The sequence below is a fragment of the Anser anser genome (genome assembly GCF_964211835.1).
Source record: "Anser anser genome assembly, chromosome: 11".
Lineage (NCBI taxonomy): Eukaryota > Metazoa > Chordata > Aves > Anseriformes > Anatidae > Anser > Anser anser.
Window position 1 is genome coordinate 21,925,017 of NC_139732.1, and position 21,413 is coordinate 21,946,429.

Genomic DNA, 21,413 nt, shown 5'->3' on the forward strand with positions numbered 1-21,413 from the left:
CCCAAAACAATGAACTGTTTGGAAATCTGTCTGTAGCTGTTTTGCACCTGTATGGAATCACATGAATTTTCCCCCGTGTTACATTACATTCAGCCTGCTACTCAAACTTCCCGACACGGCTCTTGAAGGCCCTGTCATGTCTGTTTGTTCAGGAACTGACGGATTCGTGGGGAGGACAGCAAAAATGCTGGTGGCGAGGATGTACACATGAATGAAATGAAAGATGTCCTTGATGACATTGCCTCAAGCAGAAACTCAGCAGTCTACAGCACATGCATCTTTCCTCCCTGCTTTTTTCCTTTTTTGGGGTTTTCTATTTTTATCCGGGCTTTCTTCTTTTCCTTTGAATGTTCCTTCTGTGCCTAATTACCTCCCCTCCCTTCCCCTCACCTGCCTGGCCCATATAACCTTATTCCATAGCCCTGGTCCACAGATGCTGAGCCCTCTCCACCCTCAGTGATCCGTTTCCCACTGGCCCACTGACCCCTTTCCAGCCCAACCCAGCAGAAAGGAGGGCAGCCCACCGTAAATCCATGCCAATTCCTACAGCCCCCCACTGCCCCATGCCTGTTTCCTCCAGATGAGGAGGAAGGAGGGGAAAAGGCTGTGCTGAAAGGCAGAGGTCACCTCCACGAGGCACTGATGTGGCCTGGCAGGGAGCAAGGCCCAGCAGAGGCAGAGGCTTATAACCTCAGCATTTACCACCCTGTCATCAGACTACAAAACTGGCACTTTCTCCTCTGCTCCTGACTCCGTTACCTCAATCTATCAGCTTTATTTGTGACAACGGGGAAAACAGTAAAGGTGCATTATCATCGTCTCACATCCTGCGTGGCGCTACCAAGCGTCTGAGCACCCTTCTTTGTAAACACGACCAGGGTAAGAGCCCGGAGCTCTCCAGCACTGCTCTTTCAGGCAGGCAGCTTTCAGCCATTACCAGAGGGCTCTTGAAAAAGGATGCACTGAGAGGGAAAATTCATTGTTCCATTTCTCTTCAGCAATTAAGGAGCTCGTGCAGCTCTCCCTACAGTCAATTAAAGTCTTCACACTCACTCTAAAGGGCTTTGGATTGGTCCCAGAGTCGGTGTCCTCATTTTCTGTAATCCTGAAGTGTTTATGCCTTCCCAGTCTCTGTGCAGGGATGTGCCAGTTGATGGCATATCCAGTCAATTATAACCTGAACAACTAGCAGAGAATTATTTATTTTCCATTTGGCAAGAGGGACAGCAAACTGTGGCAAGACAGATGAGCGGGCCGAGCCAGATGAACAAACCCCATTTGCCACACACAGTACTCGCAGAATGTTTATTTGGCATAAACCTGCAGTGGGATTACTGCTTTGTAACAAGCATACCTGGAGGCAGGACACTTGGAAGAGGGAATATTTCAATAGAAAGACCAAAGAATTTTGCCTTTTTTTTTTTTTTGTGATGTATACATTCCCAGAAATTATTTCCTCTCTATTTTAAGCTGGAAAATAGCTGTTCTTGTCCTGATTTCAGAATTCCCCGCCTTCTTCCTTATTGTCTGAGCTGTGATCTCACCAGATTTCGCAGGACAAATTGGAGTGTGGACAGACAGGTCTCTTCAGGGAAGATCCAGAAAATGTTGCTGCCGATGACTCAGGAAGTGTTTTGCATCCTCCTTCTTTAAAGCTGAGCTCAGTGCCCTCTGTTTATGAAAGAGGGTATGGTCTTTCTTTATTCCTCATAACGAAGTATTCGTCAATCTAATGCCCAGCTGCGGTCTTGAGTACTTGGGGACACCGAAAACATTACGGCACTTTTACAAGAAGCAGTTGTTGTTCTTTCTGTTTTGGCCACGGGCCAGCCTGAACAATTCCATTGTGCCCAACACCTCTGGCAGCTCAGTTCTCAGAAGCATTATCGGGTCCAGGACAGATCACAGGACAGGCAGTCAGGTGTTCGAGATGCTATTACTGGGTCGGCTGCTGAGCAATGGTTGTGCAATCGTAGGCAGCCCTCTGAGTCCCTGCATGCCTCGGTTTCTCATGAAGTAAATAAGGAGGATGTTTACTGAGGCCACAGGCTGTGTACCACTCAGTTAACTGAAAATGCGTGGACATCCTTTAATCCTAGGTATGTTAAAAATGAGTGGAAGATTTTGCTGCATGCTGTATTATTCTACAATTTCCCTGCTATTCCTCCTGCACTCACGCTGTCTTTACTGCTTGCCAAGAGGTTATAGATCTTTTGGAGTGAAAGGTAGTCCACAAACACAAATTATTTTTGCTTACACCAACTGTTTTACTGTGTTTCCCTGTGAAACCAATAGCTCCCATTGACAACTTGATCCTGAAGCCAAGAAATGTTTGCTGGAACAACAGTAGCAGTAACTGATATGAGGGTTACCGTACATAGGTCTTGGGCAATACCTCTTGTATGGAGAGTGCAATGAGTTTTTAGCCCAAGATTCTGAGAAAAGGATGTTTTTGTGATGACACTGCATGTGCCTGTGTATTAGTTTGGGTTTACCATTGAAAAAAGCATCTGGCTAATAGTCTCAAAAGGGCTATACTCCAAAAGCCTTGTGAAATAGATGCCCAGATAGAAGAGAGAGACAGCGTCAGTGTTCCCACTAAGGAATAGGCACATCTGTTGTTAAACCTCAGAGAAAAACCACACAGGAACATGGTCCGTGAGTGGTTTATTTAGTTTCACTTTTCTCATATTACACTTTTATAGCCACACAAAAGAGAGAGATTTTGCCTCTGAGGAGTTTGTCATCCCTTCTTGCTAGAATTCGTCTAACTCTAGGGGTAACTTTTACAGAGAAACTTGAAGGTTAGGGTTGTCTTCATAGGATAGTCACCGTCATAAGACAAATTTAAGATTGAGAGGAGTTATTTTAAGTCATTGCAAACAATTCAATTCTGTCTGAAAATCTCCCTTATTAGCTGGGTAACAGTTGCATATTGTATTAAAAAAAAAGTCTCACGCTGATCTTTAGCTGAGCTAGATCAATAAACACAATTAATGTGAAAATACCTGAGGGAAGGTATTTTGATTCAGGTGAGAATGCAAGTTACTCTCAGCACAGCGTCCTTCCTTTTATTTTATGTGGTCTTTCTCCATATGTCTGGTGAATTTAATACTACTGACAGCTGCTGAGCTAACAGCCCTAGACACTAAAGTGCTTTCTTCCAGAAAGGGTGCAGCACTGCAGAGGAATAGCTTCATCTACACACTGTAAAAAGCCTTTTCAGTACTGTTTTACCAGACAAATGAGGGGATGTTTTGTAATTCTGATTGCGATATACATTCATTTTGTTGGGAAGCAGCTGATACGGAAACTCAGTTCTCTCTGGATCTAGGGGTAAGTGGGATTTTTTTCCCCAGGGAAACACTGCAAATATCAGCTCAGGTTCAAAGAGAGAGTCACCATTCATAATGCTTTTTTAATAACAGAAAAAAAAATCTGGAATATTTAACAGTTGGAAAAGCCTGACCTTTTGTATTTCAGACTGAAAATATAGTATAGCCTGCTGAATAGGGTGCAAACAGGAGGATCAGAGCTAGAATCCAAACCCAGCTTGCATTTTGACCTGCTTTGTAAGTCTGGGCAAATCATATCTCTTGTTTCACGAGAAAATAGGGCTGACAGGTAGCATAAGAGATCATTTACTCCATCCCTCTCCCAAAGATGAGATCAATTCTCCCTAAGCTGTTCAAAATAGATGTCTTACTGATCTAATTTTTTAAATGTCTGATGGTGACTATTACTTTGCTTTCCTAGGCAATTTGTTCTGGTGCTCAACTATTCTTACCCCTAACCCAGTGTCTAACTCGTATCGCCTCTTCCAGGACATAAGCTCCTTATTTCTTGTCCTAGACTCACTGCATGCAGAGAACAGCTAATTCCCTTCTGCTTTGCAGCAACCTTTTGCATATTTGAAGACTGTATAATGTCTGCTTGCAGTTACATCTTCTCGTCGTCAGACTAAATGCTTTGTAAAGTGTACTAAGACAATAATAAAAATGCTCTGTTGGCTAGATTTTTAAAGGGCTCTGCTCCAGTGTAGTCACCAAATTTGAAGCAACTGCAGTTCAAAAGCAACATTTTCTCATTGTCGAATTGTGCTTAGGCAGAGCTTGTCCCAAAAGCTATGTCCATGCTGTCATTCCAACTGCGCCTAACACTTTTTTCAAATCCAGACTTGCCAACTGTCTGTGCTGTCGACATGCAGACATAGGCTACGGCTGAGATGAAGAAGGAAAGGTCAAGCAAGTCGCAGTGTGGATCTAAGTTTCCCTTCTCACAGTCTCTGCAGATTATTCATGAGCTGAACATGTGATAGCACAGCCTGTCAGCAGATACTCTGATTGTGGCTCTTCCTAAGCACCATATGGATGCTTTCAGTCTGAGCTGCAGCCCTACTAACAGTTGGTAGCATGGATGAAAACCGCGTGACACATAGCACTTAGTATTGTTCAGCCTGCCACCGGGACTCACCTGGACACCTCAGCAAAAACACTCAGTGGTTTCTTCAGTGCTTGTCCACCTGTCTGTAGCCAGAGACTGCAGCAGCCCCTGAGATATATCAGTTCTGAGAGCATGGTGGGATGTCCTTGCCAAATTATAAGTTTTTAAAAGGCAGCAATTTAAATAAGAAAGAATAAACTTCTTTCGAAACAGAAATTTGGGATTGTTAGTTTTAGATGTATCAGATTTCTGACAGTCATCCATTATGTCTCACCTGCTGTCTCTGGACACTGATGTGAGCATTCACACACCTTAGGGCTGTTTTCTTTTCCCTTAGTTAGTCATTTCTTTAATGGCCTCATCCTATAATTAGCTAGACACAGGAAATGTTTGACCCTGAATCATAAAATTAGGTAACAAACCTTCATTCCAGAGTGTGAGGACAGCATCACTGTAACTCCAGTATATTGTTCCACTCCAACAAATGTAGAAACCCTGATCATCTGTCTGCTGGTTGGAAACCAGTTCTTCTCCCTGTACTCCTGTTTCGGTAAGGATGCTGCCGGCTGCAGCTCTCTGTACCTTCAGCAGCACAAATTGGATTGTACAGTGCGACTGTGTAGTACTATTGCTGCAAAATCACTCCTATATTTCAAAACACAGTGCCTCGAACATATGTGAGAGAAGGGGAAGGAAAGGCAGCTGAAAGTCTACAGCCAACAGCTTGTGTCAGAAAGCTGCTAAAGGAGGAAACAGTTGGGCATTTTTAATCAAGACGCGGTGTCTGCAGGATGAACACTAGTAAACTTGGCTTGCAACTAAAATTGTTTGCGATCTAATCAGTTCCTGACAAATTGCATGTGACTGGGCTGCAGGCTTGAAAGCGGATTGAAACACCTGCTTCTAAAATTTTACTCTAAAATTTTTACAGAAACCTCCTTCATCCTCATGTCTGTGCGTGCTGATGGCAAGCTGAGGGCAAATCACTAAACTTGTACCTCTGCACGGAGGTCAAGTGGCTTGAGAGATCGTGTTTTGGGTTGCAGACAGAGGAAAGGGAGCAGGTGGAAAGGACATGGAGAGGGCAAAGCACTAAACGCCTCCTTTGCCGTGTTTTTTAGCAGTGCCAGGAAAAGCCCAGCCCTGGGAGCCACAGGAGCCTGCACAGCAAAGACCACCCATGGCAGAGGGCCAGATCAGGAGACACCACAACAAACCCGACACCCGCTGTGCCGCCAGAGACAACCCATGTCCCTGCAAGGCGTCTCTCGATGATCTTTGAAAGGCAGTGACCATCCGGAGAGATTGCTGAGGGCTGTGAGAAAGCAAATGCTGTGCTTACCTTGATAAACAAACATTGCTGACTGCCTCCGAGGTGGCTGCAGCTGCGCGTTGCTGAGAGGGGACGTGGTGGGACACTCTGAGGTGGCCATGGTGGTGTGTCACTGAGAGGGGACGTGGTGGGACACCCTGAGGTGGCCATGGTGGTGTGTCGCTGAGAGGGGACATGGTGGGACACCCTGAGGCCTCTGTGGCTGCGTGTAGTCGAAGGGGGACATGGTGGTGTGTTGCTGGGGAACAACATGGCGGGTCACTCTGAGGTGGCCACGGTGGGGTGTCACAGAGGAACAACCTGGTGGGGTGTTCTGAGGCAGCCACGGCAATGCGTTGCTGAGGAACAACGTGGCCAGATGTTCTGAGGTGGCCATGGCAGAGTGTCTCTGAGGGGGAACATGGCAGGGTGCTCTAAAGCAGCCACGGTGGGGCACTGAGGTGGCCACGGCGGTGTGTCTCTGAGGGAAACAAGGCACGGTGCTCTGAGGCAGCCACGGCAAAGCGTCACTGAGGCACAACACGGCGCTACGTTCCGAGGCGGCCACGGCAGTGTGTCGCTGAGGAACAACATGTCACGGCATTCTACGGTGGCCATAGCAGCGTCACTGAGGAACAACACGGCGAAGCGCTCTGAGGCAGCCATGGCGGCGTGTCTCTGAGGGGAAACACGACCGAACGCTGAGGCAGCCACGGCGATGCGCCGCTCGGTCACAACATGTCGGGCCCCTCAGCCCCGAGGGTCCGCGAGCGCGGCTCCACGGCTGCGCGGGGCCGTTCGCGGGCTGCGCCACACTCAGGATGGCGGCGGCGGCTCCCCGGCCGCTGGCAGCGCCCGCCCCGGCCATGACGCTCCCGTCAGCTGACGGCGGTGGCGCTGGGGGCGGCGGCGGGGGGCGGGCGCCGGCACTCGCAGTTGGCCGCCGCCGCCGCCGCGCAGGAGCCGCCGCCGGGCCGGAGGCCGAGCCGCCGCCGCCGCCATGCCCTCGGAGAAGAGCTTCAAGCAGCGCCGCACCTTCGGTAAGCCCCGGGGAGGGAGGAGCGGGGGGAGCCAACGGAGCCCGCCGCGCGTCCCGGCCCCCCTCAGGGCCTCGTCGCTGCGGAGGGGCTGGGCCGGGGGTGGGGGCGAGCGAGGCGGGGGGAGCCGGGCCGGAGCCGGGCCGGGGGCTGCCCGGTGGTCGCCGTCCCCTCGGGGATCGGCCGGTGGGGGGCCGGGGGGGGCATCGCGGGGCGCTGGGGGTCCCCCCCGGGCCTGCCGCCCCCTTCCTGACGGGAGCCCCCGGCCCCGCTTGGAGCGCAGCCGGTGGGGTTCTGCGCCCGAGGAGTCGGGGGTGAGCTGGAGCGTGTTCCTCTGGGCCCCGTGAGGTGAAACGGGCAAGGCGTCGAAAAGAGCTGCGTAATGATGGCTGGGGAAATGAGATTAGTGCCTTTCTAGAAAGGACAGCCTTGATAGAGCGGTGCCAGGGCTCCTCGCCGCGCTCGGGGTGGGAGCGGAGAGATCGGGGAGCTGGGTGGCCGTGTGGCGAGGTGGGCTGAAACGCGGCCAGGTAGCGAGGGCTGGCGAGGTAACCTGTTCCTGCACAAACTACAAAATCCCCGTACGCAAAATGGAATTGATGGAAGGCATTGATCCAGATTTTCTTTTCCTTCTTGCCACTGGGTTGAAGTCAAGCTGCTTAAGACAGCTTTCTGTCCTCCCCACCCTTGCCTTTGTTGTTCTGTTAAACGTAAGCTGCTCCCTGCCTTCAAGCCGGCAGGATTTTGGCCTAGCCAAGCCTGTGTTTAAGCTGCCCCTTTTCTTGGAGTCTTCCAAAACTGTTCTCGACCCGTCGCCTGTCAACAGCCTCTGCTGCAGGTATTAAGTTCAACTAGGATGGCAGCCAAGCAGTTGCCACTGCAACTAATGTCGTCAGAGAACTGTGTTTATCTGTGGCTGACTGAAGCCTGAGTTTGAACACGCCATATACAATAATCTCAGCGATTTGCCTAGCTCTCTGGGTTTATGCTTCCCCTGCTTCAAGGAGCTGCGCTGAATAACATTGCCACAACAAACCTGTTCCAGCTGAAAAGTCAGCCCAGCTCCTCCGCGCCTGCTGCCTTGATGGCTGGTCTCATCCACCCCACGTGCCTCCTGTGTTTCTGGTTATTTTAATCTTAAAAAAAGGACTTTAATTAGCTAGTGTCCTGCCCTTTGAGTATTAACGCCGCTCTCTGGAGTGTGCGGCTTGGGCTCTGAGGTGTGGAGCCTTGAAGTCGCTTTGGTGCGTAGGGCCCGGAGCAGCAGGCAGCGCGTGGGGATGGCTCTGGAGCCTCCTCGGTCTGTCGAAGGCTTCGCATACTAGTTGCCTTAGTTCTGCTTGATTCACTCCCAGCCTAAAACCGTGATTCACGTGAGCTGCATTTCCTCGCCGGGCTTGTAAAAGGCGCACGGACTTAATGTGGGCTAATGGGGAGCGGAGTGACGGGGCAGGCAGCATGCCACCGTGCTTCCTCTCCCGTGAGCAGCACCTCTCCCCGGCTCCGTGTCGGCTGTGGTCAGCCTGTGATGCAACGCGAAGTCATCACCCTGAGAGATGGTTATAAGACGGCCTGGAAAGCCCCAGCGCTCCGAGAAGAGCTGCAGAGGTTAAAATTGAGTTCACTGAATCTGAAAGTAGGGTGGAAGCAGATGCAACCGCCGCTAAAAGCAAGTGCGTCTGTTTACTTTGGCTCCGAGTTGTACTTTAGCCTGGTTTATAATATCTGTACTATTATATTTATGTCTGAGGGGAGGTGAACTTTATCCCGAAAACTGGCACAGATAGCAGTGAAATGTCTAGGTACACAAGAATCCACCAACGGCTTCTGCAACAATGCGTGCAGCATAATCAAAATAGAAAACTGTAATTCGGTAATACTAGGACGTACAGTGTAAGCTGATGCTGCCCGGCTTCAGCGAGGCTTAGGTCTCAAATTTTAATTGTTGACAACTTCCTCTTCTGGGATCTTGCAGAAATAACACAGGATATTTAGTCATTAGCTTGGGTGGTGTAACCCGATGCCATAAATTTATGAGATTGTGGCTGCTTTAGTGGGCAGAAAATGAGGGATGTTGGGGGGATCCGTCTCCTGTAACGCTTTCTAGGAGACCCAGCCAGCATGCGGCCAGTGGCTGACATCTTGGGATAAAGAGCAAAGTATCACCTGTCAAAGGAGAGTTTTTGCTTTCGATGGTGCTGTGCCATTTGAAAACTGCTTTTCCTGATTTTACTTCTGTGGCCTTTACTAACTTGCAGCTCCTCTCTTCAGTGCTTGAGAAATAAATTAATAACAGCATTAAATGTGGATATTTGAACAGCCTTTGTATTTTTTTTTAATCTCTTCCAGAGCAAAGAGTTGAAGATGTACGACTGATTCGAGAACAGCATCCTACTAAAATACCGGTAAGTCTCATTCTTGTCACTTCAATTTCTGGCCTTATGTGTTTTGTTTTTTTTTTCCTGGTTAAAACCTATAAAAGAGCTGTCCAAAATTACCATTACTGTATGTCCAAATTACCATTTGGCTGCTCAGGGTTGTTAGGCCTGGATTTCAGGAGCATTCTCAGGCTAGTAACCATCAGGCAGCACGCTATAGCAAGGTGCTGGCTGGGGACTGGAGGAAATGGAGCTTTCCTGTGCTGCCTGTTGCAGTTTCAAAGAAAGCCACGCCCAGAGCGAGCTCTGAGATTCTCCAGAGCGTTCAGCTCTTCTTATCTCAGAAGTGGACGTATTTTTCTTCTCCTGAAAGAAGAGTCTGCACAGGCTAACCGAGAAAAATGCGTAGTAATTCAGAGACTGATGTGGCTTTCATCACAAAGCTATACAGAAGGGGACTGAAACGCTTGCCTGCAGAGAAATGAGCCTTTGCTTGGAGGTCTCCAGGAGTGCTGTGTGTTGTCAAACCCCTCCATCTACGGTTGGGTCACCTCAGGGAGGGGATCAGCCCTCACCTTCTCACCTGCCCTTACCTGGTCAGCTCCAAACGCTGCTTAAACTTTTTGTTTTCTTTTATTTATGACATTCTCAAGGTTAGAAATGCAAAGAAAGCATCCTAGGAAGCAAAAAGTGGGGACCACAGGAGATCTTTAGGAGATCTTGGGAGGCAGAGCAAAGGAGTCAATCAGGTGCCTTAACCTTTGGTTCTCAGCGCTGAGGGCTGATGCCAACGGAACAATTTCCACTCGGAGGGAACAAACCACTTGCAAGCAGCAGTTCCAGCGCGAGGTTTTTCACAGAAGTGGCTGCTGCCTCCACATGAAATAAACGGAAAAGTTTTCGGCTTCACTTTAGCATTGAGCTCCTTCATCTTTAAGCCACTGCTGCCGTTTTGCTGTGCTGCTTGGCATGGGGACAAGTAATACTTTATAGCAGAGATTTTCTGACTTCTCTGGAATCTGCAGCCTTCCCAAAAGGCCCTTTCGCAGAAATCTCTTTCCTGACAGAAAATTGCTTTTTCATCCACCTTTCACAGATTGCTTAGCTGTAGTCCCCGAGCTCTGTGACCACACATGGAAAGCCGCTGATTTACAGCAAACCTCTCATTTTAGGTCAGCCGTGGAGGTACTACTAGGAAAAATTCAGAGGTGCCTAAGCTACTTGCTCAAGAGGCAGTGATGCGTGCTGGCAACCGTGGCACAGGCCTGCTTGGGTCCCTGGGGGCTCTTTCTGGTTGCCAGTTGTGTTCTAGCTTGGGTCACTGCTGCGTCACCAGTAGCAGTTCTGGATGAGCTGAGGTGGCAGTGCCATGCTAGAAGGTAAATTGCTCCTGCGCTGTTACCATCTTCCATTCTGCTGTTGGAAATATCCGTTGTTTCTGGTCTACCTCATTAAAAACAGAGAACATTTTTCCAGAAGTAGCCAGTATTTATTTAAACCGATGTAAGAAAGTCTTCTCCCTGAGGTAATTGAATTGGCTTGATGTCTCTTCACCTGTGCAGCTTTGGAATATCAACACAGCCAGACCCTGTGAGCACGGGAGCGATCCAAGCGAATGGTGTCACGTAGCTGCCCTCGATTTAAAAGCAACAAAATCCCCGCAGCTGTGGAAACGGGGGTGCGTGAATTCTGAGATCATTCCTTAAAAGCAAGAGCTGTAGGCAGTTGCTGGGCAGGGTGCTGCTTAAATTGGCAAATCAACGATTTCCTCATGAATTAAGCAGTTACTACCTAACAACCCTGACAGAATTACTGGCTCCTAAGCACGCTGCCTCGAGATTACGAGGAGGAAATTATCTCCTTTGAGGCTTTATGCCCTTCAAAAGTAGCTTTGTTTCATGCAGTGGAGAAACCGTGGAAGGTGAGCAGCAAAGCGTGCTAGTCTGGAGCTGAGGTTCTCAGAAGAGATGGGCTGTTTGTCAGGAGAAATGGGGGACTTGGAGCGAAGCCTGCAGGAGGCTGCAGACCTAGGTAGCAGTCCAAGCTCCTGAAATGCGCTAGAGGGAAGCGTGCTTTATCTTTTCTTGGGTTTCCTGGCTGCTGGGGTGTTCAGGGCTAGATTAAATGATTCCAGCGAGGGAACTGTTCTAAAACTGCGCTGAAGTCGTGAATGTGTGCTGTTAAATCCCTGTTTGTGCCCTGTTCCTGCAGCGACTCTTGCGGACAGAGTGCAGGTGACAATAATCGTCACTTTTCCTTTTCGGATTTGAGATGTTGCATTTACAAATGAAGTGGAATCGAACCAGTATTACGTTACTTTGCTGTGTTTAACATGGGGGGTGGAAATGAGGGGACCTGGCACTGTTTCTGCCTTTCACGTCTTGTGCTCCTTTCTTCTTGTTTCTCTTCAGGTGATCATTGAAAGGTACAAGGGGGAGAAGCAGCTTCCAGTTTTGGATAAGACCAAGTTCCTGGTGCCAGATCATGTCAACATGAGCGAGCTAATCAAAATTATCAGGTAGTATGCTGTGATTTCGGTGTATGTTGTGCCACATTAAGGTTATTCTCTGCCACATTCTCTGTTAATTCCCCACCTGGTGTGTGAATTTGGGAACCCTTTAAACGGAAGACTTACCTAACCAAGCGCTTGCACCACCACTAGGACAAATTCATGGGAACGTGCGCTTCCTTTGGCACTGCTGGGGAAAAACTCTAAAAAGAGTTGAGCTGTTAAGTTTGCTTTGGAGAGAAATAACTGCTTCCCAGCGCTGCAGGAGGGAGTCTGGGGCTGCGAATCCCCGTCTAACATGGGTGCTTCTGCTCCAGGGCCCCAGTGCTTCCTGCTTGCCTATTTTGGGCTGCCTTCTCGGTGTTCTGCCTGGGAGTCTCTCTCTGGAGTGCCTGCCTCTTCCCACCACTGGAGGGGGAATTTGGGCTCCCTGCCAGGGCTCTGAGCTGCTGCTTAGGGTTGGTGTTGGCATCCTTTGACTGTGAAATGAGGTTTCCCTCAGTGACAGAGTTCAGGCCCAAAAAGCCCGTGTTCAGACCGGTGTCATCGCGGCCCGGCTGTTTGCACAGGCTTGCTCCACGCTGCTGCTTGAGTTTTGCTTACAAGAAAAGGCAAAGGGGAGGTAAGCCTTGGGTAGAAGTTGTGCGGTCAGGAATTCTGTTAGAAGTGCAGTTCTCCTGGCTTAGTGTCGAGAAGGAGTGTTTGATTAGTGAGAGTCCTCAAGTGGTAAACCTGGAAGCTAGCAGCAAACCAGCGTTTGCTTTTCGTTGGTGACGGTGCAGCAGGTTCTTTCAGGACACAAGCTGTAAAAACTGACTGTTGTCCCACGTGTCCAAACAGCTCCTGCCTTGGAGGCTTCTGCAGAAACTGTCTCGAGCAAATCCCGGCTCTTGAAGGAGCTAGAAAGCGAGATAGGGCTTCGGAAGTAGGAACCAGGTGATCCCAAAGTTCTGATGAAGGCCCTAGGCCAGGGGTTTAACAGCAAGGTGCAGGGTTTTCCCCGCCTTTTTCCTTTGGCTTTGTTAGTGGACGACTTAGTGCTAGCTGGACTTGATCCTCAGCCAGCTCCTTGTTTGTAGCAAAGCCAGCGAGCCGCGTGGGCCTGTCCTCCCCACGCCTCAGGTAACTGCTCCTCCTCTGTCTGCTGCCTCCGGAGGGATGTGGGAGGCTCCTTCCCGGGGCTGTGGCTGCGAGGCTGCAGCAATTCTCGTTCCCAGCTGCTGCTGCCACCCCTCCGCGGCGAGCAGAAGCAGCAGGGAAGCCCCTGCTCATCTGCAGTTCTTATTTCCTCGGTTGCACTTCCACATACCTGAGCTCCTATTGCGTGCTCGGTGCATGAGGTGGGTGAGCCCCTCTACAAGCCTGATCGCAGCAGGAAGTTCGGCAGAACTCCCCAGCTCCCGCGTCTCGGGACAAATGAGCCTGGAAAGCCGTCGCTCTCTGCCCTTCCTGTGCTTCTCCTCCTGGGAGGAAGCCTGGGGGGGGGGAGCAGGACGCTTCAAAGGTTAAACGGGGCTCTTACAGAGCTGGCGGCAAGGCAAGTTTAAAATGTACAGGCCCTGCCAGCCCTGCCCCCAGCGCGTGCCTGCATCCCCAAGGTCAGCCTGGGTTTGTATTTCCAGCGGGATGCCATCGAGCAAAGCAGCAAGCCGGAGGTCCCGCGGGCCGTGCGTGTTTGCCGGGTGCACAGGGCTGCTGCTGCCGCTGCCCCAGCGCCGTGCTGGCGGGGAGCACCTCTCCCTGTTCCCTTACTGCCCCTCTGTTGTGCTGCAGTAGGGGTTTCTGTCGGGGACGGGTACGAATTTCACGGGCAGATGAATTTAACGCAGCTCTGGGGTGGGAACCGAATGCCTTCGGTGAGGGCAGGGCAGCTCTGGGGGGGGGCGTCCCACCGCTGTCGGCGGCGGAGGGCTTCGTTTTGCCGTCTGCCCTAATGCCTCCGCTCACGTGCGTGGGAACGCGTAACCACCTCTGTGCACCCCCCTTTCCCCCGGCCTCCCCCTCACAGGCGACGCCTGCAGCTGAACTCCAACCAGGCGTTCTTCCTCCTGGTGAACGGACACAGCATGGTGAGCGTTTCCACGCCCATATCCGAGGTGTACGAGAGCGAGAAGGACGAGGACGGGTTCCTGTACATGGTGTACGCCTCTCAGGAGACTTTCGGAGTGCGATCTTCCGTTTAGGACACGCGGGCGGCTTCTAGCCTAGGATCTCGGTTTAAACTCGGCCATCACCCCCACTCCTCCCCACACACACCCCAGGGAAAGAAACGGATGTCACCTACGCTCTCAGTACCTTAGCATAGTCTTGCTTTAGCAGGTGTCTTATCTTACCTTGCCTTGTTTGTGACTATTAAACAGTACAGACGAGCACCTCCAGCTTTGAAACCTGCTGTAATATTCCACACAGGCACATTTACATTTCTGGACTCTCTGAATGGAACCCAATTGTGCATGTGACAGTTGCAAATAAAGGGACACTCGATTGACTTTAACAAGCAAACAGGCACCAGTGAGGAGCTAAAGTGTTTCGTGTGACAGTTTTCTGGAGAATCTCCCCGCGATTCCGTAAAGCTGTATCTTTTTTTCTTTTTTTTTTTTTTTTAATGGGAAGGCTTCTAATGAGAGCAAGTGTGTTTTAACGTTCCAAAGCTTTGTCTTCTGCAGCTCGATGAGGTTGGTGTCAGTGCTGCAGGGCGTTAAGGCAAGTGCTTGGGGTGAGCTGGGGGAGTACAACTCTTTTTGTCTCCCGTTCTTTTGGCACTGCCGCCTTAGGAACGGTGCCGGTTTCTGAAATAACTCATACCAAACACCACAGCTTTATTGTAGTTTTAGGAAGCGTTAACTGTAAAAAAAAAAAAAAAAAAATACCCACCTGGACAGGTAACGTTGAAATAAACTCCAGTCTGTTATGAAGTTCCAATGCCTGTGTGTTCCGTGAGACACTGTATGTCTGTAGGGACTTGCTTCCAAAAGACCACCCCCCAGCCCGACGGCTTGCCGTTCCCTCGCCCCGCAGAGCGTGCGGGGAGAAGGGAGCCGAGGGAGCCAGCACGGGCAGAGCGGGCTGAGGCCGGCTGAGAAGCGAGCAGCGCCCGCAACGCTCGCGGCCCTGGGAGCGCCGCCCGGCCTCGCCTTCTCCATCCGCTCAGCGGCGTCGCTGCGGTTATCAGGCCTCTGTCGGGAGCGGGCGAACGGCTGTTCAACACCCTCCAGCCCGACGCTGGACTCGGACGTGCTCCTGGAACGACGAACCCGTACTGCCTAGCCAGTCTGTCACTTGTTTTGCATGTTACCGCCGGCGGGGTCAGGGAGATCTGCTCCGAACAGCATTTTTTTTTTTTTTTTTGGACGGCCGGGAGTTGCTGTTGAGATTTGGCGAACAAATGATGTTATTTTTTACCATCGCTGAAGTCTCCTGCCACTTGCATGGGGTATGGAAAAGCTCGGCGTCACCCCTGCCCTGTGCAGAGGAAAGGTATCTGGTAGGACCCGTGGTTTTCCTCTAGAGTCGTTGTCAAGTGCAGTGTTGCAGGATGAGATTACTCTTGTATATTATGTGTCTGTGAACTAACTACATCTGTTACTGGAAGCTAACTTACTATAATGGGGGAAAAAGAAGCAATACTACTGCGTCCTGGCACTCTAGCTCAATAAGGTGTACAATTTGTACCTATCTACACCTCTTTGCATGAATCTTGTTCACGATGCTTACTTCGAATTTTTTTAATGTTCTTTGTGTTTTTATTCCGGCGTAAACTTTTAAATGCAGCTTGTTCTACGTTTAGTTTTTGTTTGTGTAAGGAATTGTTTAACTCATAACTGACAAACCATACTTGTAATTACAACGTGATTGACTGATATTCCTGTACAAATGTTGCTTTTTTAAAATTAATACAGTGCTGATATGGATGGATTACATCCCAACTTAATTACGGCTTGCGTGGTTTTTTTTGTAGTCAGCTTTCTCCAATCTCTGCCTGCCGGGAAGGGCAGAGGTCTCATTCTGCCCGTTTCAGGATGCACAGGGCTCGCTCCGTGTCCTGCTGACAACGCTCACGCCCGCCCTGAAGCCTTTCAATACAGATCATCAGTAACAACCCCGGGAGTTTGCACCCTCTGGGAGGAGGTGTTGCAGGTGGAACGACCCCGTAAAGCAGTTGGGGAAGGGGGAGAGGCTGCATGGGGGCGTTTCCATACCCCCCAGCATCTGTTTCTGCTCTTTCCCCACCTCCCTCATCCCTGCAAATGGTTCCAAGATCTTGGCTGCCCTGGCTCAGCCGGGAGCTGCGTCAACTGGAGGAGAGCGATTGCGAGCGCTGTAATGGATTTGTGATTCACAGCCAGATGTCTGGGGGTGGAGAGACAGCAGAAGTTAATGGAATAAAAAAAGACCCTGGTAACTGCCAAGCTGGAGGAGCCCCCAAAGAGATGGAACCCATTTAAAGGAAAAAAAAAAAAAGAGGAGGGATTCTGTTTAACTCTTTATTTTCCATACATTAAATTTACTCAGATAAAAACATTCTAAAAATGTACAATTTTACTTTTAACAAAGTATAATAAAACATAAAAATCCCAATACCAGAATACTTGACATTTACAATTCAAAATCAAATTAGCTGAATATTAAATATTTACAAAACTATTTAAAATATTTATAAAGTTACATGCACAATTTGTAATACTAGAATTGACCGAAGTAAAAGAAATGGCTCAAATGGGAGCAGGAGTTTCCTTCATTCCTAGTGGAAAGTTATGTCCAAGAGAAGCTGTTAATCTGCACTTGAAAACACACAGGATTTGCTTTCTGCGTCGGTACCAACACGTTTCTTGCTTATGTCAGGAGAATTTAAGAGAGCAAACAGGTAGTTCCAAGGGTTTATCGCAACAGATTGAGGGGGCGGGGGGTGGTTGGGGTTACCGTGGCCTCAACCAGCAAAAGCTTCTCGACTCTTTGCCAGTGCCCCGTTAACATCGGCTTCGGTCCGGATCTGCCCGCATCCGTCGCACTCGACAGGCCTGGGCTATCGCAAATCCACAGCTCTGAGCGCCCGTGACCTCCACTAAACTTTCTTTGGATCTGATGACGCTAAAAATAGCCAGCAAACCCACAGGCAGGGGTTCTGGGTGATGTCATTTTCATTTTGGGAAGGGGTGTTGCTATGCCAAATACCACTGACTACAGGTTTTTTTTTTTGAGTACCTTGCCCCTGAAGCTTGCCAGCGAGAAATAGCATGAAACTGAAGTTGGGGGAATGGTAAAGCTCTAGTGTTAGACCGCTACTGGACATCTGCCACTTAATTTGCTAAGATTTAATGACCCTGGTATGCAGACTACTGAAAATGTTTCACAAAAAGTGAAGCGTGACGTGTTGTTTGAAGTACAAATGTTACGGAAAATATGATCCATACCTTGCTTGCTAAAACGAGTCTTCCTCCTTCGCTCTCCTACTGTTCGGCATTGGACATGACGTATTTATTAATGCTTAACTTGGAGACTGCCAGTGCAAGGAGTATGCTGGAAATTCCATTCTATTTCTGTTCTTTCCATCGCCAACACTCCCCAAAGGAAAACACATCTGAAAACGCACGGCAAGTCCCTCGCTCCCCTGGAGGGAAGGCTCATCACCAACTTCTCCGTGCCCCTGCAGGGAGAGGACTCGGGATTCCCTTCCGCCTTACGCTTAAAATCATTTCAATTCCACAGTGAAATCCATTTTGAGAACTAATTCTTTTTATACTTTCAGGACAAAGATAGGAATAAATAGCATACTTTGAAATCTCCATCTTTCAATATATAAAAATAGGTTTTAAGAACTGGATTCTTTGAGCCAGTGAAGCTGGAACTACTACTCTAAAATGAGCTGCCGTACTTTTCGGGGCATGGGGTGGGGAGATGGATTTGGGCCTCTTAAAAACAGATTAAGGATTATTTTATGGAACTAAAGTGCTCTGTTCAGACTTACCAACTTTGGTTGTTCTTGGTACAAAGCGGACAGCGTTTGCTGGCAGGTCGGAAGCCGCAACTCGCTGTGATTTAGGGAAGGCTCGTTAACTGGTGCTGGCTCGTCTCACATTTCTCTATTACACTCACGTTGCTTTAAGGTACTCAAGACTTCTGAATTTGAACGTACTCTAAAATCAGACTTCACCATTTAAGAACGTTACCTAAAAGTACACGTAAGCCACTTTAAGAAACATCAGCCTTAACTTTACACAAAGGAAACAATCCCAAAGAAAGCTCTGAAGATAGGAATGAAACAGTTTGCTGGATAGAAGTTCAGTTTTACAGTCCTTTTGTTATGGTTTCAACTCTGTGATGAGTATTAGACAAGACTATGTTCCCAGCCCTGGGCATTAAAATGCAACTGGTACAGAATTTTTTTTTTTTTGCTGTTGATTTTTGCTGTTTTGAGAGGGTTTTTAACACTTGCATGTGTGTTGAAACACAGATTATTTAAATACGATTCAGTTTTAAAATATTGTTTTAAAAAAAGTGAAAAAAATGTTAAGGTTTGGCTTTCAGCACATGTTCCAGGCCACTGGAGAGACCCTCAAAGCTGTAAATAGTAAACATTGTCAGTGAAAACTGCACGTTTCCCTCAGCGTAACACAGTATGACAGATTGTTCCTACCATTGTCTCAAGCTCATTAAGGCAAAGTAAATTGCATTGTCAGTTTTCATCACTTTAGTGTTGTAGGTCTGAAGGTTGCTCGTTACAATGCAGGTAACCTCGAAAAGCAGGCAGAGCCAACAGAAGCATCCCAGTGGTGTGTGCAGCACTGTGTGTAGTGTGAGCTGGGCTGAGAACACACGAATCTGGTTCGTTTTCATTGCATAGGAATAAGAAATAATTTTTTTTTTTTTTTTAAACCAAACGTTATGCAAATTGAGACTTTGGTTCCCGTGAAGCCAAAAGCGGTGCGAGCTGCAGGCAGGTGCCTGCGCTGAGCTCGGGTTTTTGCCGTCCCACCTCGCGGCGCCTCTCTGGGGATGCTCATTTCTCAGTCTGGCCCCGCTAGCATTGCTCACACCTCCTCGGTCCTCGCTCGGAAAGCAGGACTGGGGGTGGCCCGGAACATCCTCCCTATTCACGTGCTCCAGGAAAGTCTCGACTGTCAGCCCCCCCACACGGCTGGTTCCTCGCTAAGGGCCGACCTCCGAGCAGCTCTGCACGGACGGGGCTTCCCTCGCTTTCCAGCGAAAGCCACCTGCCCCACCACGGACACTACTCATCCTGGTGTGAATCGGTGTAAGGGATACCTCCAAGTGTAAACAAGGCTTCAGACTTTAAAGGTGTCTTCCAAATTACAGTATGCAAATATCTCTCTGTCAGACATTTTCTAGAGAAGGCCTCACCCATTTAATGGTGTCAAATTCCTCGGGTGAGCCACGAGGATTAGTATCTCCTTTCAACGAGACAGGACCAAACTGTTTCAAATTAGCAGTTCAGGATTTGTTTGGCTTCCTCTCAAGTCCTAATTTAGATTTGTCACCCACAAATTATGTACGCTAAGTAGTTAACACCAAAGCTAGTCATCTACAATCTATTGCAACGAAGGAGGCTGACAATAAATCCTTCAAAGTCTTGATAATAATGAAGTTTACTACCTTTTACATGTTTGACTTCTACCACTTCTGAATCCTGTAGCAAAAGCCTCGGGGTAGGAGTCAAAGGTTTTGTTTTATATAAAGTAAAGCAAAAGCTTACAAACTCTGCTGCCAGAGTTCCTTTTTTTTTTTTTTAGGATGGTTTAAAATTCATTTACAAAAGCAGAATAATAAGGTTTCTGTGAAAGAGACCTATATACAGTAACAGGACGTAAAGGTTGTTTTGTGTACTACAGGAAAATATCCTTGAAGCCTTTATGACTCTGGAGTCTCTGGGACTTGGACCCTTGGAAACTAAGCTTATTCCACCGCTGGGAACCCAGCACTACCTAGCAATAAGTGAGACAATGAAGTACAAGTTTGTTTCCAGAAGGAACCCAAACTGCTGCGTGTGTTCTTTTGGAAGGGGAAGGAGAGACTTACTTAAGATTTGTATTGTGTAGTTTAAGCCACGTAGCCTGCTGGTGCCAATTTTTAAAAGTTGGAACTTCTTTGCCTCTTGCACTGGTCTCAGAGTGACACTGTCTGCTAAAAGTGCAGAAAGCTTGAAGAGTTTTACATTCTTCTGTAGTGCAATCCTTAAAAATCCCAGAGATTAGTGCCTGATCACTTTTGAAAAAAAGTAGACATTTTACCTAGCCCAGGGGTGCCAAAGTCCTTCTGGCGAACGGCCACTCCTACCTTCCGCCTCCAGCTTCCACTTCAGAATGTAGCTGCCCTGGAGTTTGACGTTTCACCTCAGAAAGTCCACGTGTGGCAACATTCTCCAGCAAAAAAAGTACATAGGTTGTTGTACTTGCAACAGAAAATGCAGCTGGCCAGCTCCACCATCCATCCAGTACGCATCGGTCCTATGACACGTAGTCAGAAGTTCCAACAGCAAGATCCAAGCATGAATTTGGCAATCAAATATGGGTTCGATGCACCCCTAAGCTAGATTTTCTACCTAGTCTAATAAAGTAAAGCACCTTTGGATTAAAAAATACATTAAGCTTAACAGCAACTGGACGTCTCAGTTTTGTGGTTCAGTCTCCTTATATCTCCATGGCTTACAGTATTTTCTTGCCAGATAAAAATGTCAGTCTGTGGAGTCCAGGCTTTCAGAGGGAGGAGCGTATTTCAGCCTAAAAGTACCTGGGGGAGAGGAAACAGAAAAATTAGACAACATGAAGCTTTTCACACCAGTCACACCTCAGAACTTTCTAAAAGAACCTGCTTCTTATTAGATTTTTAACACAGTATTACAGCATCACACCAGTTTGCAGCACCCCTGTGATGCTGCAGAAAAGACTAACCAGCACGTGTCTGCGCCCAGCAGGAATGAAATTCAAAGCACAGCTTTACACAGCAAAACCTGCTGGCTTAGGTGTGGTTTTAGGGCTGGCGAAAATTAGTTTGGATGGCAAAAATAGTTTAAATCTGGTCAATTCAATGAAATGCAGCTTTAAAAGACAGCAGACTACGGCTCCGAAGTTCTCTCAGCTCGGATTGCCTGAGTCAGTGTCGCTTCCTTCCCATCAGCCATTATCAAAATATTAGACACAGAAACTCCATGCATTATTTACATTTTCGCACTGCTGGTAATTGCTGCCTCGAAATCAGTCACTTGTTAATTTATAATGATCAAATATTTGAGGTCTCGCCTGCACTGTATAAAAACTAATGCAGACGTTTGCTATGGACAAGACACGGTGTAAAATACAGCACTTCGGTGCTGTTTGCTCCAGTCGAAGTTCGTATTTAACGTTTAAGTTTGTATCACATGAAAATGCTTTCAAAACAGCAAGCCAACCAAAAGAACAAAGAAAAACGGGGCTGCAAAGTGCTCTCGGTGAATTAACATTTCTCTCTCAGTTGTCTCCCGCCCAGAATTAAGGATTTCAAACCTCTGCAGGAGAACCACGGAAGCAACAGGCCATACAAAATAAATAGAGCTGCAAACTCCTACAGGGGACCTTTCCAAAGGACCCGGACAGTAATCCCTCGTTTATGTAACTGCTTTGGGAAGAAGGGAACGAGGGAACAGAGATGTTCAGTTTGTAAACTTGCCGGGGAAGCTGAAATTCTAACCAAAATGACCCGGATTGCAAGGTGCAAGCAGCACCAACAATTCTGCTGCCACC

General features: G+C 48.4%; 2 protein-coding genes across 3 annotated transcripts in view; one reads left to right on the forward strand and one right to left on the reverse strand.

Moving 5' to 3' along the window:
* Positions 1–6,578: 6,578 nt before the first annotated feature.
* On the forward strand, positions 6,579–15,610 carry MAP1LC3B (microtubule associated protein 1 light chain 3 beta). Of its 2 annotated transcripts, none has more exons than XM_083851619.1 (4): positions 6,579–6,795; positions 9,142–9,197; positions 11,582–11,688; positions 13,688–15,610. In XM_083851619.1, exons 1-4 carry the CDS (start codon positions 6,756–6,758, stop codon positions 13,860–13,862), a joined length of 378 nt encoding a protein of 125 aa, XP_083707745.1. In that variant the 5' UTR covers positions 6,579–6,755; the 3' UTR covers positions 13,863–15,610. The 2 variants fall into 2 exon arrangements, with proteins under 2 accessions (XP_083707745.1, XP_083707744.1); XM_083851618.1 differs by lacking the exon at positions 6,579–6,795 and adding an exon at positions 8,306–8,465.
* Positions 14,260–21,413, reverse strand: part of ZCCHC14 (zinc finger CCHC-type containing 14) — a 54,596-nt gene continuing 47,442 nt past the window's right edge. Inside the window, exon 13 of the mRNA XM_083851609.1 lies at positions 14,260–20,424. Coding sequence (XP_083707735.1) covers positions 20,369–20,424 — 56 coding nt within the window. The 3' untranslated portion in view covers positions 14,260–20,368. The remainder of the gene's footprint in view (positions 20,425–21,413) is intronic.

Coding starts and splice junctions, on each gene's coding strand:
- MAP1LC3B (XM_083851618.1), top strand. CDS start 8,321: ATGCAACGCGAAGTCATCACCCTGAGAGATGGTTATAAGACGGCCTGG. Junction 8,466..9,141: donor GCAACCGCCGCTAAAAGCAA/GTGCGTCTGTTT, acceptor AATCTCTTCCAG/AGCAAAGAGTTGAAGATGTA. Junction 9,198..11,581: donor AGCATCCTACTAAAATACCG/GTAAGTCTCATT, acceptor GTTTCTCTTCAG/GTGATCATTGAAAGGTACAA.